This window comes from Polistes dominula, unplaced genomic scaffold (assembly GCF_049000335.1).
Source record: "Polistes dominula isolate Pdom_NZ unplaced genomic scaffold, Pdom_raw_medaka contig_19, whole genome shotgun sequence".
NCBI classification, from domain to species: domain Eukaryota; kingdom Metazoa; phylum Arthropoda; class Insecta; order Hymenoptera; family Vespidae; genus Polistes; species Polistes dominula.
Window position 1 is genome coordinate 4,208,864 of NW_028301058.1, and position 18,765 is coordinate 4,227,628.

The 18,765-nt window shown below is 32.6% G+C and overlaps 1 protein-coding gene across 1 annotated transcript in view; it reads left to right on the top strand.

The window, feature by feature from the left end:
- The window catches only part of LOC149031518 (4-vinylanisole receptor-like), a 68,658-nt gene that overhangs the window by 22,359 nt on the left and 27,534 nt on the right, over nt 1–18,765 (top strand). The window contains exons 3-4 of the mRNA XM_089175754.1: nt 12,648–12,933; nt 18,025–18,124. Of these exons, the coding sequence (XP_089031880.1) occupies nt 12,648–12,933; nt 18,025–18,124 (386 nt within the window). The remainder of the gene's footprint in view (nt 1–12,647; nt 12,934–18,024; nt 18,125–18,765) is intronic.

Sequence of the window (18,765 nt, forward strand, 5' to 3'; positions counted from 1 at the left end):
AATTGTATGCTATGAAGTGGAGAATAAAGGATTAGGTTAAGGTGTAAAATAAAACACGTGGTTGAGCCAAACAAAGAAACAATGCCTTTTTTATTGGCTCGTCAGGGAAAAGCCTTGCGGCATAAAAACCCTGGATGATGTTTAATTATAACAAGAAAAGTCTACCACGTGGTGTAACCACGTGGGAAAAATACCGTTGATAGAAATTATAATAATGGAAAGATCTCACCTCTCGCTCGCTACGCTTACGTTCCTTAACTAACTTAGCTTAACTCTTTTGATTTCGATATGTATTCACAGGCTTCCTATGATGGACTGGAAGAATGTCCTTTTGTACTGGCCCCGCAGGGTGTACGGACTGGATGTAAGAAGTGGGGAGGCGAGAGGTGGGGGTGACTAGAGGGGCGCTTCGGTAGTTACTAGTAGTTGATCGATGCTCACCATGAGTATCGATCGAGACCTTTAATCGATGGAGGTGGATGCGCGCGAATTTTGAATACTGCTAATTACCGTATGATCCTTTTGGATCGTACAAGCATGTTCTGTGATTAATTGGTACTGCATCTAGTGTTAATTCTGAGCATACGTCGAGCAAGTGCTCGCCCAGCTGTACCTCAGGCTATTGCCTATTACACGTGATGTTGAATGCGTAAAACCATTGCGAAGAGAACAATGACCGTAGATGTTATGATCATTGGGCTTGGAAAAACCCCCTCTTCACCATTTCTGGATCATCAGAGAGGTAGACCGTCCCAAAGCTGGGAAGTGACCCACTTAGCCGTTTTGCTGGCAAATCATTAAGATTTACCAGCAAAACGTTGTCCAGCGGGGGCCACGAGGAGGCGGGGTCACCAGCAATTGCTCGGTCTCATGCAGGCTAGCATCAGATATTATTGCTAGTATTTGGGTATTTTACAACCCAGCTGTATCGGTACACCAAATGGTGCCTGCGGTTACGTCTACAGCTTCTTTTGCAGGGATTGAGATTGCTTACGTTCTTATGCATATGTCCTTGTTCTTTAGTACTGTAACTGAAAATTCATTAAAAATGCCAAAAATTTCTTTGGATACTAAGCACTTGTAATCACATGGCCAAATATTGTATTTATCTAATATAGCCTGTTTTAGACTAAGCCTTGAGTCATTTAGGAGCATACAGTCAAAGATGATATGTCGGACTGATTCGACTTCACCACAGCTGCAAATGTCAGTGTCTGCTAATTTAAGACTCTTAAGTTTCTGTTTAATATTGTTGTGTCCTGTATGGAGTTGGACTATGAAATGGTTATGTTTTATCCATTTTGCATTTAACCTGTTTTCTATATTTTCATAGAACTGGAATGTCAGCCTTCCTTTCTGGCTATCATTCCAGTTCTGTTGCCATATTCTTATTGTTTCTGTTTTAATTTCAAGGAGTCTTAACTTAGTGTCACTTCTATTTACAGACTCAAGTGCTTCGAATCTTTTTGAGAAGTGCTGAAAAGACAAGTTTTTGCGTTGATAATAAAGACTTACCTTTTCAGTTAGTTGAAGTCCTATGGGAGTTGCTCCTGCTATCACGCAAAGAGCATCCGTTGATACTGTTCTATATGCTTTAGTAACCCCAATTAGAGCATATCGTTGTGCTTGATTTAGTTTTCTGTGGTGATGTGTATTAAGTTTGTCAGCCCAGCCAGCTGCAGCATAAGAGATAATAGGTATAAAAACTCCCTTGTACAACGATTCCATGATAGAGTTGTTTAAACCCCATGTACTTTTCGCAACTCTGGCAAATTGGCTGAAAATGGTCTTACTCTTGTTATAAATGTAGTTAACGTGTGGGGTTATGTTCATTCTTGTTCCATATGTGACTCCTAAATATCGTGATTCTGAAACCATTCTTAGTGATCTACCTTCAAGTTTGACAGTTGGTGGTCTTCTTATGTCTAAGAAAGCTTTAAGAAGTATCATGTGAGATTTTTTACTGATAGTACTAGTTTTTGTCTTGTACACCAGCTATTCAAGATTGAAGTAACCTCATTTGCCTTAAACTCAAGAGCTCTTCAATTTTTATTGCTTGAATTGGGAAACGTGTACTTTTTATCAGCTATTCCACCCAGAGACCATTTCGGTGATCTTTATTATATGTGGTAATAATATTATAATAAATAAATCCTACAATTATCTTACTCTTAAAACTGTCCATTCGTCTCATTCTCTCGAAACTTACATTTTTGAAGGTTTCACTTCTAACACGTGTGATCTGCACACATGATTTTTTAATTTGTACAGTAATTGTTGTAAATTATTTCATCCGATTTCATTTGCACTTAAAGTAAGAAACATAGTAGGTTTTCCCAATTGTCGAATCATCGCAAAAAGATCTCTTTTTTGTTCGTTTCAATACCAAACTGAATTAGGTATTGATCGTAGGAAAGCTAAATTACTTTCGATGCAATTATTAATATACTCGTCTGATTCAATCTGCTGCCGTGTAATATTAGTATTTTTTTCCACATGTTTGAATGCAATAGTAACTGAGTCCCAAACTCTTATTCTCATTATTTTTATAGCCACGTATAATAAATGATACGGAGTAACTCCACGCCGGTCTGATCTCCGTAATTCACTAGTCACTATTGTCGATGGTGTTGCATTTATTCTGTCTCTGAATGTTCAGAAATAGCCTAAATAAATCAATGGGAAACAAAAGTTCTTCAGCATGTTCATCAAAAATAATACTTCGTGGAAGATTATACTGTCCAGGTGCAATCCGTAAATATTCGTCATCATTCCACATTAGAGTCTGTTGTTGTGCCGTTAGACTTTCTTCGATCGGTATATCTTCACTTACGTCTTCTCAATGAATTTCATCAATATTATGATCATAGTTGAAAAAGTTGTTATCTACTTTAATATCGTAGAATTCATAAAGTGGAGTTTGAATTAAGTACTGAAGCCATGCACGAATCGTTCTTTTATTAACCATTTCCACTAAGTAGCTTGATTTGTGAATTTTTTTTCTTGATATGAATGTTGTGACGTTCCGCCACGATTCGCCACCCAAAATTTTTCGCAGTGATTCAAATCCAGTTGCGCGAGACATCTTTCCAGTAGTTCACCAAATAACAATAAAAACAATTATAAGTAGTACAGATAGAAGAATAATTATGACTCGTAACTCTCGAACATTCGTTCTCTTTATCGAAATAAACTAGTGGAAGGACTGTCACGTGCAAAGCACAAGTCGGAACGATAGAAAAATCCCTCGAAGAATGTTTTCCTAAAAAGAATAAATACCGGTTTACGTATTAAACTCCGACGCCACTCCAAGATTTTCCGTGGCGCCAGTAATATTTATTGCTGAACAGAGACCTTCCTTTTAACAAGCATTTAAGGGCAATAAAAAAATAAATAAATGTCAAGGAAAAAGAGGCAAATTCGAAACTCAGAATGCAACAGACGAAAAGGTTTTTAATAGCCACCAAATATGCTCCAATTTCTTTACATGGACCCATTAGCTAACTTATAAATCTTACTGAAAAGCACCACTAATAAAAAGGGACCTCCCTGAAGTTCCCTCCACCTTCACAATGCCATATACATATGAAGCCTGTCATAAAAATCCCACCTACGACGCAGGTAGGCAACCCTTACCTAAATCCTGGAGAATGACCATCCCCCCTTGCAACCGAATATTAACCCCCTCAAGCCATAAAACCTTTTCCCGCGACTGAGTGTCGCCAAGCTAAGAGACGCTGGTAAAGGTCACGTAGGCCCAACGGAAATGTTACTCTCTAGAATTTTCTGGAACCAAAAATAATTCTTAGATATTTTCGCCCCGAGACGATGTAACTTGCGAAACTATGTGCCTGATTGAATGAACGACTAAAAATGCGGAATTAAAGATATCCTAGAATAAAAGATGTCCTAGAATAAAGAATAAATAAACCTCATCACTAGAATCGTACCTAGTATGTAGCTAATTAAAGGATAATGAAATGTAATCGTTCGAGAATAACGCATTGATGATTGATTAAGGATTAACAAAATGTAATTAAGAATAATTGACCAAAAGACGTATAATGAATATAAGAAGGATATAAATGCACTAATATTAAGCTACAAGATTATATATATGTGTAATGTGTAAAAATATATTAGAGATGTAAATGTATTAGTAGTCCATGAGGACATAAGAATTTTCTCGAACGAGGATGCCTAGGACGCTTGGGCCAGTTAGAGACTAAGAGTGGGGGTACCAGAGCTACCCCTCCCACGAAGGATTTTCGGGGGTTATAAAAGCCAGAGTCCATCGCCCCCGGACACACTTCAGTTTCAGTTTTCACTTCAGGACTTCACTTTCAGTTTTCTACACTTCACTTCCAGTTTTCACCTCGCAGTTTTCACTTTTAACTTAAAGTTTTCTACTTACAATTTTGACCTCAATTTATAGTTTGACTTCAATTTATATCTTGATCATTACTACTAGCTACCAGCTATTCAATATTTGAATATTAATTGACTGATCAGTTATAACAAATAATTAACTTTCGGGTCTTTGAGTGTCTCGACTCCTTTGGAAGGAAACCAGCCCAAGCCTCCTGTGCAATCTCGAAAGCAACCAGCAACTGTACCGAACACTGTAAGTCACCAATCATTTTTATCATTAAATTGTTGTTAAATCAGAGCTGCGGTCCACTAATCTTCTCCTTGCTTCAAAACCTTCCTCAATCCACCCTCTTATCGTACGCTTTTTGCCAGACTATATCACTGTTTTAAACGAGAAACGAACCAGCCTGGTCCCGGTTAAACTCGGTGAAAGCAGAGTGACCATAAACAGGCATTACTTATACTACTTAACTCACTTCGTCCTCTAGGACGTAACAAAATTGGTGTCAGAAGTGGGATACGAGTTCGTCTTTCGTTACAAATAGTGATAGAAAATGGCAATGGGCACCTGCGGTAAGACTAATTTGTCCGTGGAAGAAATCGGTATAATGATGGAAGAAATGAATAAGAAAGAGAAACGAATTAACGAAGAAAGGAAAGCGATGCAATTAGAAAAAGAACAGGCCGCGGAACTAATTAAACGACAAAACGAGGAATTAGAGAAATTAAAGGCGCGTCTAGAAGCCTTCGAAAAGTCCGCGAATCCCGAACCGTCGAACACTCCTCCCTCCCACATTCCCGTTTCTCGCCAATTTTCGCAACCCACAACCTTCAGTCACGCGTATTCACCTAAAGAGATAATCGAACAAGTGCCTAAGTTCAACGGAGATGGTTCTCAGACCGACACCTTTATTAAAGCTTGTCAACGGGCCGCGCAGTCATTGCAATTGCATTCATAATATTAACTAAAGAATTACCTATATAGAGAATAACAATTAGTGTTTTAAATATGACGTATAGCGATTAAGTATGTGATCTGTGAGTAATAAAAATTAATGAAGATATATATTGATTAGAAAATATTGAAGTACTTACCATGATCGTTATCACTATTTAGAACACTGCACGCATTATTACGCGCATTAGAAATATTAGGCTGCACATTCAATAACGCCTTTCGACGTGCACGAAATGTACGAACACGTTCCGTTGAAATCTTTGGAATCTTCTTATTCGTGTTTTTTTGCTGATTATCACAAAATTGTCCAGCGTTAGTTTTCAGTTGGGAAACACTTGAATTGCAACTCACAATATCCAATTGCGAATGATCTTAATAGAAAATAAAATTTAAAATAATGTTTTAAACGTGATTTTTTTAGATTATGCATGCCCTGTATGAGTAGAAAAGATTAAAAAAGAAATATATTTATTTGAAGCTATTTAATGACTCACGATGATCGTTTTCACTATTTCTAACAGTGCACGTATTATTACGCTCATTAGAAATATTATTCTGTACATTCAATAACGCCTTTTGGCGTACACGAAATGCACGAACGCGTTCTGTTGAACTCTTTGGAGCTTTCCTAATTTGTTTTTTCTGCTTATTTTCACACTTTTTGGTTCTAGTTTGTGGCATACTTTGTATTATTAAACAGATATATAAAAATAAAGTCTTCTGGCGTTAGCGATAAGCTATGGTGGGGAAAATGTGATGAAATAAAAAAAGAAGTAAAATATGTGATTGAGCCAAATTAATAGTATAATAAAACCTTGTATTTTCGTCAAAGAGAAGCTTTGTTTCCTAAAAAGCTTAGTTAATATATTAGAAAATGTAAAAAAAAAAGATTTGAGAAGTGGGGAGGAGTGATGACAACACGTCCATATTATATACAAAACTATAGACGTGAATATTATCGCATCGATAATACAGATAATAGATATAGATCAAATTTCAATGGACCTTCTCTGTTTTTTGTAATTCTGTTCTTATGAAAAGGAACCGACCTTGGGGTGTAGATAGCTAACAAAAACTAACATTTTCTAAATTCTACCCATAAAGATTGAATATCGAGTGCGCTAGCCATAAATAGAAACAAAAATTGTAGAATGTTTGTCAATGGAAAATATCTCGACCAAAACTAAGTAAATATAGTATATCCTTTTTTACCACTCCATGCGGAAAGTGTCAACTTTCAAGTAGACGATATTCTTTCTTTGAATTGGAGATATCTTTATCATGGGTTAGCACATATAAGTATTTTTAGTTGTTTTAAGTAATAGCTTTAGATGCTTGAAAAAGAAGGAAACAATTGTGGACCTTTTATTTTCGACGTTTTTTTTTATAAATTTTTTTATTAATTTTTTTAATTTTCTTAACATCAAAAGAATTTTTTTCCATATTTTTAAAATAAGTTAAATTATTGTATTTTTAATGGAAATATAAAGTAAATAAGGTTTATTTGTTTTTGTCACGTGTCTAGTTTCTTCTATTTAAAAACTTTTGTATTGTATTAAAAAATTAGTATAAATTTCCCAAATGCGCAAACATTATAATTAAAAAACATGTCTTTAGATATTTATAAGAAAAATATTCTACAATGTTGTCTAATTCTTTTTCTCTGATGTATCTGATAATCATTTTTTTTTTGTAAAATATTGCAGACTGTTGAGTTATAGGAGATATTAAAAATACTCTTTCTTATAACACAATTTTCTCTTTATTTTATATGATAAGATGAAAGCACGTTTTTACTCAATCAGCAGTAGAAAAGGAGTAAATGAATAACGAATAAACCAAAAGAAAAATATTTCGTCGCCAAGCACTTAAGATGCAGCTGCTCCTTGGTAGGGATAAAGAAAACAAAAATTAAGAACGACCTTCCATCGATAGAACAAAACACTCTGTGTCCCACACTGGATATCAGATATTATTTATATACATAAAAGTATCGATTGCATTTTGTAGATATGGTAATATAAACGCAGAATAAAGAATACTGCGTAGAATTAAACACAGACAATACAATTATTATATTCTATATATTTCATAATTATTAACTATAATATTTGGGAAATAAGCTATTTAATAATAATTTTTCAATAAAAAAATAGAAATATTTTTAACACTAGGTTTACGGGACCCGTCAATTTGACGGATTTCAAACTTTGAAATGAAACACGCAAAAAACCATAGCATTAATCTTAACTACTTTGCATCGTAAATTTATAATTTCATTAAAAGAGTTTATACACACAATCATTATTTTCTTAAGCCTTATAAATTTTGAAATTTGTATGTGGTATACCTATCTCTACGAAACCCGTCAAATTGACGGGTTAGCTGATTACGTAAACAATCCTTATATATTTGCTTCGTTTGTAAAATTATTTCTCCAATAGTAAATGTAAGAGTGCAAGAAACGTCTAAGATGCCCCCAACTCATTATCTCAATAGTGCCTTGATAAGTGACATAAAGCGAATTGTGTGGCCCGGGTGTTATGTTATTTCGCATTGAATGAAATCACTTACCACAGTGATCCTCGCGTTATTCGAAACTAAAGTAGCAGTAGACTAAATTTCGTATCGAAAAGACATTCGGTTCATGTGTTGGTGCAAACATAACACACACACAAGCAATTTTCACAGCCGACGATCGCCAACGTTAGGCTTCGATATGCTTTGAGTTTCGTATGCCGCAAGTATCGGTTTGTAACGATCTTCGAAGATATCTTTAAGGCACGAGCCGGTCTTCAGTATACATAGTTGCTGCAGTGACAGTGGTAAGAACATTTTTCGAAGACAGTGTGCAAAAGTTTTGGTTATTGTAGTCTCCGCTTATTGTAAGTATTTACAATAGGGTAATTAAATTTGGGCACAGTATTTTTTACTCTCACCGATCACCCTTTTCTAGCAATCATGAGTAGAAACAGGAGATATAATAAGAAGTTGACCAAAACTACCAACATCAATGAGGATTGTTCTAAAGGTACCTCCGAAGAAGATCAATATGAATTAGGTGAAAGTGATGATTACAGTGAATATTCTGAATCCACTGAAACTAGAGAAATAGAAGGATCTTTTAATAGTGAAGAGAAAAACTTCTTCAATATGCGTCGTAACAAGGAAAGGAAGCGAATTATTTCTTGTTCTGACACCGAGGAAGAGAGAACGAGTTTTTTTTATTATATTTTAGATTTAGCAGCGATAAATGCGTGGACATTGTATAAAGAGTGTACCGGATCGAAAATATCCAGCAAGGAGTTTATATTTTCTTTAGCTGATGAATTAGCTGGAGAAAACAAAGAGAACGTTCGTCAAAGTTCAGACGTTTCAGTTCTGTAATCTTCACAAGGTATATAAGAAACTCCCGTAAACCTAGTGTTAAAGAAAAAAGAATTTACACGTTTGGTATAAAAAACAGACCACGCACCTTCTTTCTTTATTTCGACCGTCGGTTCGTTTGGACCTTATACTTTTCTCGCATACCTACGTGCTTATCTCTGTTTATTCTTTTACCTTTCTATCGCTCGTACTTACAAACATTTCGAGTATCGAAAGAATACGTGTCCACGCTTTGTAGTATGCAGTCGCGCACAAACACACACATATACAACCAGGAGCGATAACTACGAAGCATAGCATAAAGAGGAGACCGAGAATAGGAAAAACTGTATAGCTATATTTCGTCTCATTCTCTCGCAAGCTAGATCCTATATGTTTGTCTCTTTTTCTCTCATTATTTAGTATTGCAGCCGTTTTATAGCTTCGTTACATAGCTCCGTTTCCGTTTATTTACTTTACAGATCACTCCCATTCTAAAGAAGTTTTCACTTCAAAAATTCATCTACCTGAGTTTCAAAAAGAAAATATAATATATTCACTTAGGTTAAGATAGGATATCTATCCACCGACAAACATTCTACCATTTTTGTTTTTATCTATGGCTATCGCATGCAGCATTCCATCATTTGATCCTATCCATCATTTGATGGATAGAATTTTGAAAATATTAGTTTTTGTCAGCTACCTATACCTGTTTGCGCTCACTATATATTATGCTGACGCGAATCCGTTTTCAACTAGTGTACCGTTTTTAAGATGCAATTATACGCGAGTTGCACGGAAAGTCTTACGACGGTAAACTAATACAGTGTGAGTGGTTTTGTAGTATACTAAAGGCAGTTCTTTAGTCAACAATGATTTATTAACTTGAGTCTTTGGCGACTATGTTACAATTGTTTAATGTGGACTGTATAGATGTACGATGTGTAAAATGTATAACACAAAAATGTATAATGAGCGAAGTGAGTATGTATTACGAAGAGAGAGCGTATGTATTAAGAACAGAACGTATGCATTACGAACAGTACGTCTTACTTGATTTCACATGTTTTTATACCTGAATTAGTTACACCCTTTTGGAAAGGGAAGGGATTGAATGCAATTGCTTAATCAATAGTAGGAGGGTTCACCTACCAGGATCTCCCGAAGGACAATCTTATGTTTTGGGAAAGGGAAATAATGCATAGAGAAACGTGATCTAGGATGTTATTTCCTTTTATGATATCTTCGTTCTTAGATAGGAATCAGAAACTTTCAAAGGGCCCGACATGATTTAACGGGTTTTTATCGCACCAAATGTTTCTTTGATTATTGAGATAGTTGGGAATTTATGGCCCTTTGGAATTTTTTAATGCTTTAGGTAAACAGTACCTTATACCTGCTGCCTATCGTATTTTATGATATTTGCTACCATAAACTTATGGTATGGTTTTCTTCAAAGGAAATTGAATATATAAGAAAAAATAACTAAATATAAGTTATTGTCTACCAATGATTTGGTACCGAACAATACCTCAAGGTCGGTTTCTTTTCATGAGAAAAGAATTTTAAAAAGCAGGGAAGGTCTGTTGAAATTCGATCTGTATTTATAATCTTAATTATCGATGCGATAATATTCATGCCTATAGTTTTTTTTACAACGTGTCATATCTTTTCTATTTAAAAATTTTTATATTTTATTGAAAAATTAGTATTAAGTTCTTTATTTCGCAAATATTGTAGTAAATAATTATGAAATACATAGAATACATAATAATTGTATTGTCTGAAATATTAAAAAAAAAAAGGATTACCAGATACATCAGAGAAAAAGAATTAAAGAACACTGTAAAATACATTAGAAGCAGCTGACAAATTCCATTCAAAAGCAAGGAAATTACTGTCACATTTTAAGTCACATATAAACAAATTATATTATAAAATTACAATATTTGCGTATTTAAGAAACTTATACTAATGTTTCAATAAAATAAAATTCATTTTGAACATGTTGAATGCCTAGCGTGAATTGGTGGAGCTTACCACGGGTCCCAAATTCGAGACTCTTTGTTTACACAGTTCGATAAGCTGAGAGAGCGATACAATTCAATGCGTTTTTTAGATTTTTCGTGGTTCAAATCTTCATTTAGACGAGAGTATTTAGAAAGATAAGTTTGTGGTCCAAAGAATAAGGACGAGATATGTTATAAATAATAATGGTCTCGAAGTGTGGTAGGCTACAGAGTTGAAAAAACATTTCTAGAGAATATCTTTATTAGATCTCTCATTGCATTTTATCAGAACCTTCGTTCAGTCCAGCAGTATTTTCCATATGTTTTTTGTAATGAATTTATTTCGTCTATCCTAAAATGTTTGTTCTATAGCGTAAGAATGTAGATGAAAACGGGAAATAGAAAACCATACTAACAAAAAAAAATTTTATACCTGAGTTTCAAAAAAAGGATTATTTATATTTATCTAATTTCTGACGAATTATATTTCCTTTGGTAAACATCCTACCATTTTGGTGTCTATTTATAACTATCGCATTCAGCATTCCATTTTTATTCCTTAAATTTGGAAAGTGTTGTTTATATCAGCTATTCCACCTACTGATCATACAGGTGCTCTTTGTTATATATGGTAACAATATTATAATAAATAAACCCTACAATTATCTTACTCTTGAAACTGTGCATTCGTCTGATTCTCTCGAAACTTAGTTTTTGAAGGTTTCACTTCTAACACGTGTGATCTGCACACATGATTTTTATTTTTTTGTACGTATTATTATTTACTTTTATATATATACTTGTTATTATATTATATTATATTATATTATATTATATTATATTATATTATATTATATTATATTATATTATATTATAATACATTCATCATCTCTTTTTCTCTTTTTTCTATAACATCCCACAGTTCAGAAGTGGGATAATAAAATTGGTAGGACTATAGAAATTAGTGGGATATATATTAAAGTAAATACGCGATTTGTGTGATAGTGGTGATTCTGTTCGTTGTACGCGAAATCTTCTCTCTCCGTTGCACGGAAAACCTCTGTTCGTCATATGTGAAATTTTTTCTGTCCGCTTTGCACGCGAAATTCTATCCGCTGTGTGTGGAAATCGGGAATCGTCACGAAGAAAACAGAAAAACTATCACCATGTCTGCTAAGGAACCAAGCTCATATATCGTTTGCCAATTGAAGGAAGCCTTACGTGTGAGAAATCTTTCTGCCGTCGGAAATAAGAACGAGATAATTAGAAGGTTGACCGACGCCGAATCAGAAATATGGCAGTATCTGGAAAGAGAATTAAATAATCCTGTTCAGGAAGATGGTGCAACGGGACGTGACGAGCCGAAGGTTGCTGTTAGAGCTCCACGCGTCGAGGACGATCATGTTTCTTCAGATCTTCAACTAGTAAAGAAAGAAAGAGATTTGCTTAAAAGAGAACTAGAATTAGTAAGAAGAGAACAAGTCATACAGTCAGCAACTACTTTTAGCATTGGAAGTTTAGAGCGAGTAGGTAATACACCAATTAATATTAACCTAAGAGGTATCAGTGAGTTGCTGTGCGAATTCGATGAGTCCGATCATTCATTCTGGAAATGGGAACAACAATTAAATTTATTTTCTTTTTTTCTTTTTCTATAACACCTCACATTTTCCACATATTTTTCTATTATCCCATTAACTTAAATTCTTTTTTACTTTCAGCTTTCTTGTTTATGTCTCTAATGCTTTCTCTATTCTTTTTGCTTTATTATTGTTTTCCTTTTTGTGCTTTTACGGTTAATATTAGCTCTCAACATTTTACAATAAAAGTCTTTAAATTTTACTTAACCATCATAAGTAAATGTTATTATTGGTAAAATAAAAAATAAGCGAGACTATAGCTTTAAACAATATTTTCTAATGAATGTTTATTATTTACAGTTGTAGCAAACTCGTCTTACGGATACAAATTACCTTACAAAAATCGACCATTAATTGAGCCAACAAATCTAATAATTTACGTCAGCCTTTGTCTATATCAGTTTTTAATAGTGCCAATTATTGTGTTTGGCTACGTCGGAACAGATTGCTTTTTAATTAGTTTGGTTCTTCACGTCAGCGGCCTTTTTTCTGCTCTTTCTTGCAAAGTAAAACATGTTTTGGAAAATCCAGATAATCGCAGCCGTCGAATAAAGAAATTGATTTTGAGACACGTACGTCTAATAAGGTAAAAATAATATAAAAATTAACCTAAAATATATTACTAGATTTAATTGTATAGTAAGTTAACTTTATATTTTAATACAAGTATATATAGTTTTTTCCTGAATTAAAATCTTGTTTAACCCTGTCGCTACAGACGGACTTTTCATTAAAATACTTCTGTTGAGCGAGCCGTAGTGCCAAAAGTAAGCACTTACGAACAATCTGTAATCGCTCATAGAAAGGAAATAGTGACCAATTATCATATAATGAAATTGTAAAATATATCTTTTAAAAACTTAATTTCGTATGTACAGTTTCATATGCATTCAAAAAGTGAAAAAAATATTACGATTTATAACCATGATGATTAAAAATATATAATACTCTCACGAAACATCACGGATGATTATAGTCAACGATTATTGCGAAAGGGTTAAAAAAGAACCAAACACGGTCAGAGATAATATTATTAAATTTTATCTACATAAAGTTACTATTAATTTTTTTTTCCTTAAAAAAAATATACATTTTAAATATTACATTTTATTTAAAAAATTATTATATATAAGAAAAATGCATGTTTATATAGCTTTTACGTCCAGTGAAAATATTTTGTGAAGATATAACCATTATGTTTTTTAAACAAAAATTTAACATTTATTTATAAAGTACTCAAAAAGTAAAGTAAAAATTTGTAATTTTTTGAAATATAGTATCTTTTAATTTACCAAAGTTATTACATATTTCGTGTAATTTTCGTAGTTACTGACTAAAAAAATAACGATTCTGATTGAATAAGTTTGAAAAAACTTTAATGCAACCCACTTAAAATGTTTAAAAATTCTTTACTATCACATTACATGAAAACGATTTAAAAAAATAAAAATCCGATATAGCCGAATTATGACAGTACACTGCATGTAAAAGTATTTTCCAACCAAATGAACTGGTAAATAACTTTGTTTTTTCCGCAACATTCTGCTTAGTTCTATCACAATGCAAAATGACATGCCGTTCTCCATAACTTGTAAACTGTCTTTTTTTATTTGCCTGCATTCCTCATTTAATAAAAAGCTATTGATATGATCTTGGGATGGGGGTAGCAAACAAAAACTATCACTTTCCAAATTATACCAATCAAGATAGAATGCAGACGGCGATAGCAATAGATAGAAACCAGAATCGTAGGATGTTAATTGACGAAAAGATACCTTGCCCAGTGAACACAATTACTTCAAAATGACATCAAAATGATATTGCGCTATGTCATAATTTACGTAAGATATAAGTCAGATATGAGTCACACGTAAATCATTATTTCACACTTATTGACGTAAGACTTTTACGTAATAAATAACAGGTTTAGCTGACCTGACGAAATAAAAAAACAAAAAAGCAATGATGTCATACATATGTCTAGTTGTTGCCGAATTTCTTACTAGTATATGACGTATAATTTTTTTTTCCCGAGATTTGAACTCGGGAACATACGATTACTGGACGGACATTACTGGATGGTGATTTGCCTCACTGAGCCATGCGAACTTGTGCTGAATTCCATTATATTACTAATACATATATAATTAACAATATTATTAATTATAATTATTAAATAATATTAAATAATAAAATATAACATAAATTAATAATATAAATTATAATTAATAAATAATATAAAATAATAAAACATAACATAAATTAATAATATAAATTATAATTAACACGTTCCATGCCACGTATACCACCGGTGGTACAATAACCATTAGACATATCTATTTAATGCACTGAAAATATATACTTATAAGGTGACTTACTGTAACCGTTTTTTTTTTTATACATATATATTAGGGTGGGTCAAAAAAATGACTTTTTTTTTAAGTGCCACGGAAAAATAGGTTGCTAGACACCTTAAAACAATTCTCACCAAATATGAGCTCTTAATTTTAATAGGAATATCCTCCGCATCGCAGTTTTTTTTTTTTTTTTTCAGTCCAATAGATTAAAATTCATACCTAATTATTTATTGATTGTACAGAAAAATGTTCTTAACGAATTTTGTAGGAAATTTAATGTTCTACAAAAAAGGTATCGTATATTTTTTCCGTAAACCTCACCATTTGAATGATATTAAAGATTTAAATTTGATGATTTTTAGACAAATTTCATTTTTGTTTATGAATTTTATAACTCGACAATAAATGACTATTATAAGATGCGCAATACAAATTTTTGTAGGAAATTAACTGCTCTATAAAAATGGTGTCTTATGTTTTGGCGATTAAATTAAGTGTTCAAATGGTGAGGTTTACGGAAAAAATATACGATACCCTTTTTGTAGAGCATTAAATTTTCTACAAAGTTCGTCTAGAACATTTTTCTGTACAATCAATAAATAATGAAATATGAATTTTAATCTATTAGATGCGAAGGATCTTCCTATTAAAATTAGAAGCTCATATTTGGTTAGAATTGTTTTAAGGTGTCTAGCAACCCATTTTTCCGTGGCAATTGAAAAAAAAAATAAGTAATTTTTTTGACCTACCCTAATATATATATACGCATAAATATGATGATGGGATTATTAAGTCACATTAATATCATTTTTAAGTCAGAACATATGACTTAATATTGAGGTCATAAATAAAGTCACCATTACGTCATGTGTACGAAAAATTTTAAGATCACTGTATGACATACGTATGACATCATTTTAAGGTCTTGTGTTCACTGGGTGTAGTTAAATAAGCTAATTTAATATATCCTTTTTGTGAAACGCAGGAATATGTGAACCTTTCTGCTAATTTAAGATATATTTATAGTTAGTAACACAATTAGATATTTTCCGTTGGAACTACAAGTTCCTTTAGATATTTAGGCAAACAACGGAACAATTGTGGTCGTATTTTTTCGTTTAAACAAGTATTGCATTACAATGTTTCTAAAGAAGTTTTCTGTTCAAAAATCTTTGTAAAAAAACACATATTAACCAAATATTATTAATTAATAAAAATGTATTTAATGGTAAATGTTAGTTTAATATTTACTGTAAAAACTTCGCTTCTCGTAGCTCCCTCTTATTAGGTAAAAGGTGTGAACGACCATCAGTTTACCCCTAATATTTTAAATCGACGTGTACAAAAGAGAACTCCTTATCGCAGTTGCATCGACTTTACCCTACGCTGAGAATTTTTGAACATCTATTACAGATTTGATCCTGTAAATAGAGATCTTAAATTTTTCTGTTATTTGAATATTACTTAGACACTATAATACTGTTTTGCTTGTGAGAATGGGCAAATAGTAAGTGCAATCTTGTGTCCAGTTAAAGAAATAACTTATGCTTTTAAGTATGTGTATTGAAATAATTAAGTTTATGTTATCTAGCCATGCTGGTTCCGATTTCAAATCACCTAGGTATTAAAGAAGTTTTCACTTTAAAAAACCCGATATTACAATAAAGAGAGATTACTCGAGGTAACAACAAGCAATGAAACAGCTTTGTCTCTAAAAGAAGAAAAAGATTCAAAAAATATTGGGTTGTTCAGAAAGTAATTTTGTTTTTTCCTGACACAATAAAAAAATTAGTTTATACAAATCGGCAAATATCAATACATGAGATCATTGGGAGGTTAAATTTATCGAATCAACTGTTAAATCTAGGTTTAACCTTGAAACAAAAATTGTCTTCATTTCAACAACAAAAATTATGTGTGCAGATCACACGTGTTATAAGTGAAACCTTAAAAAAACAAAGTTCGAAAAAAAGAGACGAAAGCACAGTATCAAGAGTAAGATAATTGTACGATTTATTTATTATAATTTTTTTTGGCATATATATCAAAGGGCACGGGTATGATCTTGGGATGGGGGTAGCTAAGAAATACTATTACTTTCCAAATTGTATTAATTAAGATAGAATTTTGAATGCAATAGCCATAGATAGAAACAAATATATATATATATGTATACATGAAGGATTGGGTTTAGTGTAAAGGTGCGAGGTTAAAGTACACTCAGTTTATTCCTACTGATAAAATATATTTAAAGTAGGTATTAGAAAAGATGCAATACAAGTTTCACAATCTTACCATAACAACCGATATACGCAACTGAACTATTTCAATTGAATGACGACGTTCGAAAACTATTCAAACTTACACAGCCTTACACAACTTGCACAACTTACAAAGCCAGACCACAAACATTCTTTCTTTATTTCGACCGTCGGTTCGTCTGTATCTTATTCTTTTGTCGCCTACACGCTTATCTCTGTTTAATCTTCTACCTTTATATCGCTCCTACCTACAAACAGGTATAGTATCGAGATGATATGAGTAAACGCATCGTAGATGCAGTCGCACACAAACATATAATACAAAGCTTAGTAGCCAGGAGTGGGGACTACAAAGCAGCGCATAAAGAGGAGACCGAGAATAGGAAAAACTGTGTAGCTATATTTTGTCTGATTCTCACGCAGACTTAATCCTATATGTTTGTCTCTTTTTCTCCTCTTACTAAATATCTTGGCCGTTGCATAGCCGCCCGCCACTCCGTTACATCGCTGCCGCGTTTCATTTTTTTTCAAATCACTTCCTATTCTAAAGAAGTCTTCATTTCTAAAATACGACAAAAATTGTTTCGTTCTTTTTGAGGCATCTAAAGGAACTGGTAACAATAACAACAAAAATATTTGGATGTGCTAACCCATGATAAAGATATTTTAAATTCACAGAAAGACTATTATTTACCTCAGTTTCAAAAATTGATACATTATATGTACCTAGGTTAGGACGGGGTATCTTTCCGTTGGCATATATAACCCACGAGTTTTGTTTCATCTATGGCTATCGCATGCGGCATTTTATCTTAATAGCTAGAATTTAGATAGTTGTAGTTTTTATCAGCTACTCTATCCAGAGATCATACATACCAGTGCTCTTTGGTATATATGATAACAATATTTTAATAAATAAATCCTACAGTTATCTTACTCTTGATACTGTGCATTCGTCTCATTCTCTCAAGACTTAGTTCTTTGAAGGTTTCACTTCTAACACGTGTGATCTGCTTACATGATATTTCTATGTGTAAGCATATATGTACTATGTTTTAGATTAGCTGAATCATTGGAAAATGACTTCAACGTTTTTATATTGCAACAATTATTAGGAAGTACTTTTCATCTTTGTCTACTTGGTTACAACGCGCTTGTCGTAAGCATATAAAATTTCAATTATTTCAATAAAAATAATATTTTACTGTTTCTTGATTTTGTAAAATGAAAATTTTTTCTATAGAATATTTAAAAAATTTTTAATTTATAATTAATTCTTAGTAAATAATAAATAATAATAAAATTTAAAAAAAAAATAGATTTTTTCTGTCATTTTTTTTACAGCCCACAAGAAACAACAAAAGTAAAACTAATAAAAATAGACATTTTAAGTTTTTATTTTGTTTTTTATGCTCTTATTATAATTTTTTAATATTAATTCTATTTTTTTAATCTTAGTTTCTGTATCCAAAAAATATTTTGATATACATTTATCTCTCCAATATCACGGTTTCTCCTAACACTATTTCGCTATAACACGATTCATAAATTGCGGCAAATCCTCCAAAAACACGATATCTTATGACACGGTTTCACTATACCACGATTCATAATTGCGGGAATCCTCCTACAACACAGCGTCTTATAAAACGGTTTCCTTTCCAAAAACTTTTTACAACATAGTACTTCTACAGCCGCGGCGAGGCTTACCGTCTTAAAGATACAGTGTTGCGGAAAGTATTTCTTTTCATCTCCATGCCCTGAAAACAAAAGTGTGTCACGCTATTGTGAACTGAAAAC